The sequence below is a fragment of the Pseudophryne corroboree genome, chromosome 4 (genome assembly GCF_028390025.1).
Source record: "Pseudophryne corroboree isolate aPseCor3 chromosome 4, aPseCor3.hap2, whole genome shotgun sequence".
NCBI classification, from domain to species: Eukaryota; Metazoa; Chordata; class Amphibia; order Anura; family Myobatrachidae; genus Pseudophryne; species Pseudophryne corroboree.
The window spans coordinates 445,767,442-445,781,758 of NC_086447.1; the positions used below are offsets into that span (position 1 = coordinate 445,767,442).

General features: G+C 45.5%; 1 protein-coding gene across 2 annotated transcripts in view; it reads left to right on the forward strand.

Moving 5' to 3' along the window:
- RARS2 (arginyl-tRNA synthetase 2, mitochondrial) overlaps positions 1-14,317 on the forward strand; it is a 133,182-nt gene that overhangs the window by 73,184 nt on the left and 45,681 nt on the right. For both annotated transcript variants that reach the window (XR_010176011.1, XM_063916934.1), the window contains exons 11-14: positions 2,474-2,569; positions 3,084-3,144; positions 5,420-5,496; positions 13,594-13,718. Coding sequence is in view for 1 of the 2 variants with exons in the window: in XM_063916934.1 (XP_063773004.1) it covers positions 2,474-2,569; positions 3,084-3,144; positions 5,420-5,496; positions 13,594-13,718 (359 nt within the window). In the remaining variant the exon portion in view is untranslated. The remainder of the gene's footprint in view (positions 1-2,473; positions 2,570-3,083; positions 3,145-5,419; positions 5,497-13,593; positions 13,719-14,317) is intronic.

A 14,317-nucleotide genomic window follows, 5' to 3' on the forward strand; every position in this document is an offset into this window, starting at 1 on the left:
AGCCGCATCTGGAAGGCTTCCTGCCAGGATACCTGGGTCAAGGATCTAATTTCTCAGGGCTACAAGCTGGAGTTCGACGGTGCTCCTCCCCAACAATTTTTCAAATCAAGCTTACTAGCTTTGGAGGATACGTAACTTACATTGCAACAGGCCATCCAAAAGTTGGTCCAGTCTCACATCATTGTTCCAGTACCAATACCACAACAAGGGAAGGGTTATTACTCCAGCCTGTTTGTGGTACCGAAGCCGGACGGTTCGGTGAGACCCATTTTGAATCTAAAGTCCTTGAACCTTTACCTGAAGGTTTTCAAGTTCAAAATGGAACCTTTGAGAGCAGTGATTGCGGGCCTGTAAGAACAGGAATTCATGGTTTCCTTGGATATCAAGGATGCCTACCTTCATATTCCAATTTGGCCACCTCATCAGGCTTATCTGTGGTTTGCCCTACTGGACGATCACTACCAGTTCCAGGCACTGCACTTCGGCCTGTCCACAGCTCTGAGGGTATTCACACAGGTAATGGCGGAGATGATGTTCCAGCTCCGGGTCCAGGGGGTCAATGTTGTCCCTTACCTGGACGATCTCCTGATAAAAGCAAGATCCAGGGAACTTTTATTGCTCCATATCGACTGCACTATCCAACTTCTGTCACACCATGGGTGGATTCTCAATTTACAGAAGTCCCACCTGGAGCCAACTCAGCGGCTCTTGTCTCCGGGGATGTTACGGGATGCCGTGGCCCAGAAGGTGTTTCTCCCGGAGCACAAAGCGAGAACTCTTCAGGAGATGGTCCGCATGGTGCTTCGACCTGCTTGAGTATCCATCCATCTTTGCATAAGATTGTTGGGGAAGATGGTTGCCTCACACAAGGCGATCCAATATGGGAGGTTCCATGCCAGAGCATTTCAATTGGATCTCCTGAGCAGGTGGTCCTGATCACATCTACAGATGCACCGGATCATACGGCTGTCACCTCTGGCCAGGTTTTCCCTCCTGTGGTGGCTGTAGTCTTCCAATCTCCTGGAAGGCCGGAGTTTCGGGATTCAGTATTGGAACCTCCTCATGACGGATGCGAGTCTGAGAGGATGGGGAGCTGTCACCCAAGGGGCTCAGTTCCAGGGCAGGTGGTCAGCCCACAAAGCCTTCCTTCCGATAAACATTCTGGAACTTCAGGCAATCTACAATGCTCTGCTTCAAGTATCTCCTCTGCTCAAGGATCACGAGATCCAAGTACAGTCGGACAACGCCACAGCAGTGGCGTACATCAATCTGCAAGAAGGGACAAAAAGCAGAGACTGCATGCAAGAGGTGTCAAAGATACTCCTCTGGGCGGAAAGAAATGCAAGAGCAATGTCAGCAATCTTCATTCCGGGAGTGGACAACTGGGAAGCGGACTTCCTGAGTCGTCACGATCTCCACCTGGGGGAGTGGGGGCTCCACCATCAGGTGTTTCAGCAGATCATCAACCAGTGGGGCTGCCCACAAATAGACATGATAGCTTTTCGACTCAACAAGAAGCTTCCTTGGTATTGCTCACGAACCAGGGACCCTCAGGCGAGGGCAGTAGATGCACTGACGTCGCCTTGGCCTTACCGGCTGGTCTACCTGTTTCCTCCTATTCCATTGCCCCCAAGGGTGCTCAAGCGAAGCAGAAATCAGGGAGTCCAGGCAATTCTGATTGCCCTGGAATGGCCTCGGAGGGCATGATACGTGGATCTTCTGGACATGTCCGTCGAATACCCTTAGCCTCTACCACTAAGAAGAGATCTTCTTCAACAAGGGCCGTTCATCTACCCGGACTTACGGCAACTTTGTTTGACGGCATGGAGGTTGAGCGGAACATCCTAGCTCACAAGGGCCTTTTCAAAAGGCCCCACCCCCACAACCGGACCCGCCCCCATTAGGGCTGCTTCCATAAATTTCCCGGACTGGTTTTCCATCTCAATCTGCTCCTGGATCCAAGGATCCAACTTGTGCAGAATATTAACAGCACCACCTGTTCATACATACCTTATCACCAAACCCAGCCAACTGTCCTCTTAACCCTCTTGCCCACGCTCACGGTCTACCCCTTCTGTGTCACCCCAGTCTTAGCCCTTCACCTTTTAGATTGTAAACACAAAAGAGCAGAGCCTTCTCCCCTCATGTGCCTTTCCTTCTCTTACTTACCCTATCTTATACTCAGTACTCCCTCTGATGGCACCTAACCCACTGGTATTCTGTATATACCTTGTACTTGTCTTATATTGACTAAAGCTGTAAGTGTTTTTTTTTTATTGCTTTGCTCATTTGTTTATGTACTCTGTAATGTGTGCTGCTGATTCCTTGTGCGCCATATAGATAAAAGATAATAATACATTTTCTGTTTTCTTGTACACTTTTATTACATTATATCACAAGCCAATATTGAGAATAGTTCCAATTAAAATGCACTTTCATGTAAAAAAGAAACACCACTGTCTTTGTTTTACAGTGAGGGTACTGGAGTAGTAGACGTGTCAGAAGGAGGAGATTTATCAACTTACTCCACAGTAATGCGTAGTGATGGGTCAACGCTATACATTACAAGGTGAGCGTACTGATTCATGGACATATCAGCATGTGTGTATAGATAGATATGGAGAGGGTGGGGATGATTGGTATGGAGTGGGAGAGAATAGCATAGCCCCTGTGTTAGTCTGTGTTGTCCAGTAACTTACCCGTAAGTATTAACACTTATACACATCATTTCTAATAATTTTTTTGTTTAATCTTGATTACATTTTCCTCTGAAATATGTTAAATACCATAGTAATGGTGATTAAAATATGGCACTGCATTGGATGGATTAAACAGATAATCGGAAATATTTTTTTTTTGCAGTAAGCTTGCCAGAAAGCACTGTGTAACACACACTATTCTTTGCATTTAAGCTATTTATAATTTGAAGAGAGGCTGCACTGGACATACAATTTTAGGAACAGCAATTCTGTCCTATAACTCTTTCTAGAACATGTTTTTATTTAAAAATAAATGCTTTTATCTGGTTAATACATTTACAATATCAATTCTAAAATGTCTTTAGTCTTCTGTTTACTTTCCAGGGACATAGCGGCTGCAATTGATCGAATAGAGAAATACAACTTTGATGAAATGGTTTATGTGGTATGCATTAAATTTATGAAGTTTTGCTAAGCTCCTGTCTGCTAAATGGTTTTATGTTACCCTCCCAGGTGTACATTTTCTTAAATATTAATTTACCACCTTACGTCAAGTTTGTAATATAAACTCCATGTCAGCTAGAGGATATTGCTAAACAATCATTTTCATGTACCCCGAAGGGGTCATGTTTTCAAGATGAACATATGATTTTATATACAGATGTGTCTTCCTACATCCTTGCTGCAGTGACGTTAAATAGCCCTACTAGTCACGCCATACTGTGGTGGGATTCGGTAGCACTGAGCATCTTTATGTGCGACTTTTTTCGTTAAAATTCGCTATATTCGCATCACTATGTAAATAGGACGCACAATCAGCTTATGCTGATTGAAATGATATGCGGCATGCCTATATTCTGTGTGTAACTGCAGCTGTATCTGCATGCGAAATGCTACGGAAGCGGTTTCCCGGAAATCACTGTAACATAGCATTCTACCTCCAGTCACACACAGAAAATAGGCATGCCGCATAGCATTTTAATCAGCATAAGCCTGATGTTAGCAGAGCTGCCCGGGAACTGCCAGCTCAGTGACGCCAGGCATCTCGTGCATGGCTTATTCAGGCGAGATGTATTTATCTTACCTACTTCCACAACGTTTGTTGTATGTGAATTCATGTTTATAAGATTATATTTTTTTTTTTACTAAAGAGCTTCACAGAGTTGATTCATTCTGACAGACAGCTTCTCAGACATTTAATCATATATATCCACCAGTGCTCCAAGCGCAGTGTTTATTTCCTTACACATTTTTTTTATCTTTTGTACACAGCTCAGGAGGCTGTGTTCACTTAGCAGCGGGAATACTGATAAATATTTAATTGATTTAAAGCGCCGGTACTCAGCAACCTGTGACCTAGGCCTCAGTCTGTTGATTTATTTTGTTATATACCAATACTGCCTATTACAGCACCCTAGATTGTTCAGGACTCAAGGTATTATGTAAAGATATCTTCTCTTACACGGCATCATTATATTACAGGTTGAGTATCCCATATCCAAATATCCGAAATACGGAATATTCCGAAATACAGACTTTTTTGAGTGAGAGTGAGATAGTGAAACTTTTGTTTTTTGATGACTCAGTGTACACAAACCTTGTTTAATACACAAAGTTATTAAAAGTATTGTATTAAATGACCTTCAGGCAGTGTGTATAAGGTGTATATGAAACCTAAATGAATTGTGTGAATGTAGACACACTTTGTTTAATGCACAAAGTTATAAAAAATATTGGCTATAATGACCTTCAGGCAGTGTGTATAAGGTGTATATGAAACATAAATGCATTCTGTGCTTAGATTTAGGTCCCATCACCATGATATCTCATTATTGTATGCAATTATTCCAAAATACGGAAAAATCCGATATCCAAAATACCTCTGGTCCCAAGCATTTTGGATAAGGGATACTCAACCTGTAGTAAATTATTTGTGTTGCAGTGACTTTTAAAGGAAAACAAATTGTTCGGTAAAAGCGAAGAACATTCCTAATATACAATAAATTAAATGCTAGATGAGTTGAGGACATTCGTGATTGTTGTTTGCCTGGTCTCTAGAGCACAACAGGTGGTAAACTTAATTTGACTATATTCCCAAGGTTCACATTTCCAGGGGTCCATTTTGCTCTGAGGTTACTAGTTTGTGATCTTCTGTGAATACATATTATAGTACTGTACTTTATACTATGGTACAGCAAATAACAGTAAGCTATGAGGTGCCCATTTTTGATGGAGGAATAAGCAAGTGTCTGACAGGGCAGTCCACTACCCGAGTCATCACAGACAAGGCCGAAACTTTACAAAAATGGTAGTGTTAATGTTTGACATGATAGAATGTGGTCAAAATGACTTCTAGCTTTACTCCCACTATTTCTGGAGTTAGAATATGAAGTCTTTTTGGTCCAGCATAGTGTTGCAGATCATGGAGCATTAATATTCCTATAAATCATAGGTTCTCAAAATCAATCCTCAGTACCTCAAACAAGTGATGTTTTCCAGGTCTCCTCACAGAATCACAAGTGAAATAATTTGCTTTCTCCTAATGAATGCACCTGTGCACTTGCTAGGTTACCTGAAAAATGTGAACTGTTTGGGGTCCTGGGGACTAAGTTTGAGAACCACTGGTTTAGATATTGGTTTGTTAACCATTACTGTAGAGTGAAATAGAGTACTTACCAGAATAGAGAATATTATGTAATGTTTTTTGCTTTTTTCTGAAGACAGACAAAAGCCAGGAAAAGCATTTTCAGCATCTGTTCAAAATTTTGAAGATGCTTGGGAAAGAAAAGGCAGACTGGTGAGCACTGTGTTTTATTTCCTTAGTTACTTTAATGTGTACACAATCTGTCCTTGCCAGACAATGCAGCACAGCCTCCATTTTTGCTGTGGATAATCTTTATCTTGGAATAGTGTTCCCGAAGGCCTGTTTGAGCAGGGTGTCACATCGTGCACTTTTTTAAAATGTTTTTTAAATGAAGAAATGTTCCCTGCCCTATACAGGAGCGTCATAAATTGCTAATTACAATTCATACAGCGAGGGGTGTTGCTTAGCCGGGGAGGCCATCAGTCCTGGAACCACATGCCACCATTTAGCCTCTCAAGTTTTGCCTTGAACCAGTACATTCGGCACCTCCTTGATAGGTGTCCAACTAGATGGGTAATCCACGTGGACAGCTGCCAGGAACCCGCTGAACCACAGCCACCTTTAACACCAAAGTGGTTGGGAGCTGAAGAATTTAGCTCTGACTGCTGCCATGCACCCCGGACTCCACACTGCATAACTCTGCTGTCATCATAATTGTACCCTGATCGTGCTGACCTCTGAGATGTTAATGTCTTGAGAAACCAAACTGGTGCAGATTGTAGAACTGAAATATTGGCCCTGCAAAAAACAGTCCAGTGTGGTGTTCTGTCATGGTTATTTACTTTTCATTCTCAAATTATTTTAGAAGTTATAGCAATTGGAATTTAGGGGAAATAGGTGAGGGCAGTCAAACATGGTCACTATAGGCCTAATTCAGAGTTGATCGCAGCAGCAAATTTGTTAGCAGTTGGACAAAACCATGTTCACTGCAGGGGGGACAGATATATCAGAATTTGGGATTCCTTGCCAGAGAAAGTGGTAATGGCGGACTCTATAAATGCATTTAAAAAAGGATTGGAAGAATTTCTGATTGAAAAGGATATCCAAGGTTACAACATTTAAAATATTGACGTTGTTAATCCGGGTGTGACATGACTTATAGTTGTTAACTAGTCATAAAAACATTCTTCAGCAGGTACAGTAAAATTAACTCAACTTAATACAGAATACAGGTTGAACACGATGGGCATTTTGCCTCTATTCAACCTCAATTACTATGTTACTATAACATGTGCAGAGAGAGTTAAGGGCCGTATTCACGCCCGATTTGGGGAGAGATGTGTGCTGAGCGTGCAAAGGGAGACGGGGAAGGGGGGAGCGCTCATTTCACCTGTTAGATTGAGCCTGCATCAGGCCAATCTAGCACCGGCGATAGCGATGCGCGGGGTTGCGCATCGCTATCGCTGTGGGGGGTACACACGGAGAGATCATGCTTAAAATCTAAGCAATCTAGTCAGATTGCTTAGATTTTAAGCAGCGATTGCTCCGTGAGTACCCCCCTTTAGATTTGGGTGGGGTGTGTTCAAACTGAAATCTAAATTGCAGTGTAAAAATAAAGCAGCCAGTATTTACTCTGCACAGAAACAAAATAACCCACCCAAATCTAACTCTCTCTGCAAATGTTATATCTGCCACACCTGCAGTGCACATGGGGGGTAATTCCAAGTTGATCGCAGCAGGATTTATGTTAGCAATTGGGCAAAACCATGTGCACTGCAGGGGAGGCAGATATAACATGTGCAGAGAGAGTTAGATTTGGGTGGGGTGTGTTCAATCTGCAATCTAAATTGCAGTGTAAAAATAAAGCAGCCAGTATTTACCCTGCACAGAAATAAAATAACCCACCCAAATCTAACTCTCTCTGCACATGTTATATCTGCCTCCCCTGCAGTGCACATGGTTTTGCCCAATTGCTATCAAAAATCCTGCTGCGATCAACTTGGAATTACCCCAATGGTTTTGCCCAGCTGCTAACAAATTTGCTGCTGCGATAAGATCTGAATTACCCCCTATGGGGTATATTCAATTAAAGTCGGATCCATTTCGACATGTATTTGTCGGAATGGATCCGACAACCCCTATTCAAATCTCATCTTAATTCGACTTTTTCAAGTCGAATTGAGATGAGGGACGCAGAGGAGGAGAAGGGGGGCGAGCCGCGGGGAGACCAGCAGGGGACAGCCGCCGGCAGCCAGAGGAGATCAGCGCTACAGATGGATGTCACACAGCTGCCCGACCTTACGGCAGTGTCCACCCAGCTCCAGCAAGCTTGCTGGAGCCGGGTGGATGCTGCCATGAGTGGCGCGGCTGTGTGACATCCTGCTGCAGCGCTGTGCTGTATCGCTGATCTCCTCTGGCTGCCCGCGGAAGTCTCCCTGCGGCTCTCCACCATCTCCTCCTCTGGGTCCGCATCTCAGTCCGACATCTTTTGATGTTGGACTGAGATGGTCGAAAAGGGGGCCAAAACCTGTCGGTTTTGGCCCCGTTTTCGACACAAGCATGTGGATCGGCAGCTATTCCGCCGATCCACGTGCTTTTGGACAAGTCGAATTTTTCAACTTGTCGAAAATATTGAATAGGTCGGACCCCCTTCCGACCTAAAAAAAAAAGTCAAAAACTGACGTCTTTTCGACAGACGGCAGTTTTCTCTATCGTCCTAGTGGATGCTGGGGTTCCTGAAAGGACCATGGGGAATAGCGGCTCCGCAGGAGACAGGGCACAAAAAGTAAAGCTTTACGATCAGGTGGTGTGTACTGGCTCCTCCCCCTATGACCCTCCTCCAAGCCTCAGTTAGATTTTTGTGCCCGGCCGAGAAGGGTGCAATCTAGGTGGCTCTCCTAAAGAGCTGCTTAGAAAAGTTTAGCTTAGGTTTTTTATTTTACAGTGAGTCCTGCTGGCAACAGGATCACTGCAACGAGGGACTTAGGGGAGAAGAAGTGAACTCACCTGCGTGCAGGATGGATTGGCTTCTTGGCTACTGGACATCAGCTCCAGAGGGACGATCACAGGTACAGCCTGGATGGTCACCGGAGCCTTGCCGCCGGCCCCCTTGCAGATGCTGAAGTAAGAAGAGGTCCAGAATCGGCGGCAGAAGACTCCTCAGTCTTCTAAAGGTAGCGCACAGCACTGCAGCTGTGCGCCATTTTCCTCTCAGCACACTTCACACGGCAGTCACTGAGGGTGCAGGGCGCTGGGAGGGGGGCGCCCTGGGAGGCAAATGAAAACCTATTTTGGCTAAAAATACCTCACATATAGCCTCCGGAGGCTATATGGAGATATTTAACCCCTGCCAGAATCCGTTAAGAGCGGGAGACGAGGCCGCCGAAAAAGGGGCGGGGCCTATCTCCTCAGCACACAGCGCCATTTTCCCTCACAGAAAGGCTGGAGGGAAGGCTCCCAGGCTCTCCCCTGCACTGCACTACAGAAACAGGGTTAAAACAGAGAGGGGGGGCACTAATTTGGCGCTAGAAATATATAATAAAGATGCTATAAGGGAAAACACTTATATAAGGTTGTCCCTATATAATTATAGCGTTTTTGGTGTGTGCTGGCAAACTCTCCCTCTGTCTCTCCAAAGGGCTAGTGGGTCCTGTCCTCTATCAGAGCATTCCCTGTGTGTGTGCTGTGTGTCGGTACGTGTGTGTCGACATGTATGAGGACGATGTTGGTGAGGAGGCGGAGCAATTGCCTGTAATGGTGATGTCACTCTCTAGGGAGTCGACACCGGAATGGATGGCTTATTTAGGGAATTACGTGATAATGTCAACACGCTGCAAGGTCGGTTGACGACATGAGACGGCCGACAAACAATTAGTACCGGTCCAGACGTCTCAAAAACACCGTCAGGGGTTTTAAAACGCCCGTTTACTTTAGTCGGTCGACACAGACACAGACAGGGACACTGAATCCAGTGTCGACGGTGAATAAACAAACGTATTCCTTATTAGGGCCACACGTTAAAGGCAATGAAGGAGGTGTTACATATTTCTGATACTACAAGTACCACAAAAGAGGGTATTATGTGGGATGTGAAAAAACTACCGTAGTTTTTCCTGAATCAGATAAATTAAATAAAGTGTGTGATGATGCGTGGGTTCCCCCCCGATAGAAAATTAGGGGCGGTATACCCTTTCCCGCCAGAAGTTAGGGCGCGTTGGGAAACACCCCTTAGGGTGGCTAAGGCGCTCACACGCTTATCAAAACAAGTGGCGGTACCGTCTATAGATAGGGCCGTCCTCAAGGACCAGCTGACAGGAGGCTGGAAAATATCATAAAAAGTATATACACACATACTGGTGTTATACTGCGACCAGCGATCGCCTCAGCCTGGATGTGCAGAGCTGGGGTGGCTTGGTCGGATTCCCTGACTAAAAATATTGATACCCTTGACAGGGACAGTATTTTATTGACTATAGAGCATTTAAAGGATGCATTTCTATATATGCGAGATGCACAGAGGGATATTTGCACTCTGGCATCAAGAGTAAATGCGATGTCCATATCTGCCAGAAGATGTTATGGACACGACAGTGGTCAGGTGATGCAGATTCCAAACGGCACAAAGGTGTATTGCCGTATAAAGGAAGAGGAGTTATTTGGGGTCGGTCCATCGGACCTGGTGGCCACGGCAACTGCTGGAAAATCCACCGTTTTTACCCTAAGTCACATCTCTGCAGAAAAAGACACCGTCTTTTCAGCCTCAGTCCTTTCGTCCCTATAAGATCATATCTGCCCAGGGATAGAGGAAAGGGAAGAAGACTGCAGCAGGCAGCCCATTCCCAGGAACAGAAGCGTTCCACCGCTTCTGACAAGTTCTCAGCATGGCGCTGAGACCGTACAGGACCCCTGGATCCTACAAGTAGTATCCCAGGGGTACAGATTGGAATGTCGAGACGTTTCCCCTTCGCAGGCTCCTGAAGTCTGCTTTACCAAGGTCTCCCTCCGACAAGGAGGCAGTATGGGAAAAAATTCACAAGCTGTATTCCCAGCAGGTGATAATTAAATTACCTCTCCTACTACAAGAAAAGGGGTATTATTCCACACTATATTGTGGTACTGAAGCCAGAAGGCTAGGTGAGACTTATTCTAAAAAATTTTTGAACACTTACAAAGGTTCAAATCAAGATGGAGTCACTCAGAGCAGTGATAACGAACCAGGAAGAAGGGGACTATATAGTGTCCCGGGACATCAGGGATGCTTACCTCTATGTCCCAAATTTGCCCTTCTAACTAAGGGTACCTCAGGTTCGTGGTGCAGAACTGTCACTATCAGTTTCAGACGCTGCCGTTTGGATTGTCCACGGCACCCCGGGTCTTTACCAAGGTAATGGCCGAAATGATGATTCTTCTTCGAAGAAAAGGCGTCTTAATTATCCCTTACTTGGACGATCTCCTGATAAGGGCATAGTCCAGGGAACAGTTGGAGGTCGGAGTAGCACTATCTCGGATACTGCTACAACAGCACGGGTGGATTCTAAATATTCCAAAATCGCAGCTGATCCCGACGACACGTCTGCTGTGCCTAGGGATGATTCTGGACACAGTCCAGAAAAAGGTGTTTCTCCCGGAAGAGAAAGCCAGGGAGTTATCCGAGCTAGTCAGGAACCTCCTAAAAACAGTGCATCATTGCACAAGGGTCCTGGTAAAAATGGTGGCTTCCTACGAAGCAATTCCATTCGGCAGATTTCACGCAAGAACTTTTCAGTGGGATCTGCTGGACAAATGGTCCGGATCGCATCTTCAGATGCATCAGCGGATAACCCTATATCCAAGGACAAGGGTGTCTCTCCTGTGGTGGTTATAGAGTGCTCATCTTCTAGAGGGCCGCAGATTCGGCATTCAGGATTGGATGCTGGTGACCACGGAGGCCAGCCCGAGAGGCTGGGGAGCAGTCACACAAGGAAAAAATTTCCAGGGAGTGTGATCAAGTCTGGAGACTTTTCTCCACATAAATATACTGGAGCTAAGGGTAAATTTATAATGCTCTAAGCTTAGCAAGACCTCTGCTTCAAGGTCAGCCGGTATTGATCCAGTGGGAAAAACATCACGGCAGTCGCCCACGTAAACAGACAGGGCGACACAAGAAGCAGGAGGGCAATGGCAAAAACTGCAAGGACTTTTCGCTGGGCGGAAAATCATGTGATAGCACTGTCAGCAGTGTTTCATCCCGGGAATGGAAACTGGGAAGCAGACTTCCTCAGCAGGCACGACCTCCACCCGGGAGAGTGGAAACTTCATCGGGAAGTTTTTTCCACATGATTGTAAACCGTTGGGAAATACCAAAGGTGGACATGATGGCGTCCCGTCTGAACAAAAAACGGGACAGGTATTGCGCCAGGTCAAGAGACCCTCAGGCAATAGCTGTGGACGTTCTGGTAACACCGTGGGTGTACCAGTCGGTGTATGTGTTCCCTCCTCTGCTTCTCATACCTAAGGTGCTGAGAATTATAAGACGTAGAGGAGTAAGAACTATACTCATGGCTCCGGATTGGCCAAGAAGGACTTGGTACCCGGAACTTCAAGAGATGCTTACAGAGGTCTTATGGCCTCTGCTGCTAAGAAGGGATTTGCTTCAGCAAGTACCATGTCTGTTCCAAGACTTACCGCAGCTGCGTTTGTCGGCATGGCGGTGGAACGCCGGATCCTAAGGGAAAAAGGCATTCCGGAAGAGGTCATTCCTACCCTGGTCAAAGCCAGAAAGGAGGTGACCGCACAACATTATCACCACATGTGGCGAAAATATGTTGCGTGGTGTGAGGCCAGGATGGCCCCACAAAGAAATTTCAACTCGGTCGTTTCCTGCATTTCCTGCAAACAGGAGTGTCTATGGGCCGCAAATTGGGGTCCATTAAGGTTCAAATTTCGGCCCTGTCGATTTTCTTCCAGAAAGAATTGGCTTCAGTTCCTGAAGTCCAGAAGTTTGTCAAAGGAGTATTGCATATACAACCCCCTTTTGTGCCTCCAGTGGCACTGTGGGATCTCAACGTAGTTCTGGGATTCCTCAAATCACATTGGTTTAAAACCAGTCAAATCTGTGGATTTGAAGCATCTCACATGAAAAGTGACCATGCTCTTGGCCCTGGCCTGGACCAGGCGAGTGTCAAATTGGTGTTTTTTTCTCAAAAAAGCCCATTTCTGTTTGTCCATTCGGACAGGGCAGAGCTGCGGACTCGTCCCCAGTTCTCTCCCTAAGGTGGTGTCAGTGTTTCACCTGAACCAGCTTATTGTGGTGCCTTGCACCTACTAGGGACTTGGAGGACTCCAAGTTGCTAGATGTTGTCAGGGCCCTGAAAATATGTTCCAGGACGGCTGGAGTCAGGAAAACTGACTTGCTGTTATCCTGTATGCACCCAACAAACTGGGTGCTCTTGCTTCTAAGCAGACTATTGCTAGTTGGATGTGTAATACAATTCAGCTTGCACATTCTGTGGCAGGCCTGCCACAGCCAAAATATGTAAATGCCCATTCCACAAGGAAGGTGGGCTCATCTTGGGCGGCTGCCCGAGGGGTCTCGGCTTTACAACTTTGCCGAGCGGTTATTTAGTCAGGGGCAAACACGTTTGTAAAATCCTACAAATTTGATACCCTGGCTAAGGAGGACCTGGAGTTCTCTCATTCGGTGCTGCAGAGTCATCCGCACTCTCCCGCCCGTTTGGGAGCTTTGGTATTATCCCCATGGTCCTTTCAGGAACCTCAGCATCCACTAGGACGATAGAGAAAATAAGAATTTACTTACCGATAATTCTATTTCTCGGAGTCCGTAGTGGATGCTGGGCGCCCATCCCAAGTGCGGATTGTCTGCAATACTTGTACATAGTTACAAAAATCGGGTTATTATTGTTGTGAGCCATCTTTTCAGAGGCTCCGCTGTTATCATACTGTTAACTGGGTTCAGATCACAGGTTGTACAGTGTGATTGGTGTGGCTGGTATGAGTCTTACCCGGGATTCAAAATCCTTCCTTATTGTGTACGCTCGTCCGGGCACAGTACCTAACTGAGGCTTGGAGGAGGGTCATAGGGGGAGGAGCCAGTACACACCACCTGATCGTAAAGCTTTACTTTTTGTGCCCTGTCTCCTGCGGAGCCGCTATTCCCCATGGTCCTTTCAGGAACCCCAGCATCCACTACGGACTCCGAGAAATAGAATTATCGGTAAGTAAATTCTTATTTTTTACTTCAATTGAATATACCCCTATGTCTCTTGTAATTTATCTCATTATTTGTTTGGCCTCACGTTCCTTTATCCTTAGTTGTCGGCATGTTCCATTTGGGCGAGTACAGGGGATGCACACAAGGAGAGGAGATGTGATTTTTCTGGAAGATGCCTTAGATGAAGCTCGCATAAGGATGCTGCAAAATATGGAAATTGCTGAAAGTAAGTCTCCATCAGCTACTGAACTTGTTGCAGATTAGCGTAACATAAAATGTATTTTTTATCCTATCAGTGATACTGGATCATGAGGTTATAGAGCCTCCAATTGGACCATAGCATTTTAAATAAATACAAAACTGTTAGTGCTCCTCCTCTTCCTATATCTCATATAGAACTTTGGTTTGGTTTGTTTGGTGGTTGTTGTTGTTGTTGTTGTTGTTGTTTATTAACTGGCACTACTGCAGCTGTCTGATAGCTGCAATGGGCCGAATAGGCACCACCACTAACTGTACCTCCTCCTACCATGGGAATACCCTGAGATCCTGAGCTAACAATTATTTCTGTGATCACTGGAGGAACGAGATCTATTCTCCTTGTCTGACCTAGACCCAAGAATCCTCAGGTTTGTTCCGTTGATCCCTATAGGAATGTGAGGAGACTTCCATGGGGGTATGGTTCATCAAATCGGCACCATCTAGGTCGACAATGTTTGAGTTGACCACTGAAGGTCGACAGGCACTAGGTCAACAGGGATGGAAGGTCGACATGGTTCCTAGGTCGACATGTTCTATGTCGACAGTTCACAAGGTCGACATGAGGTT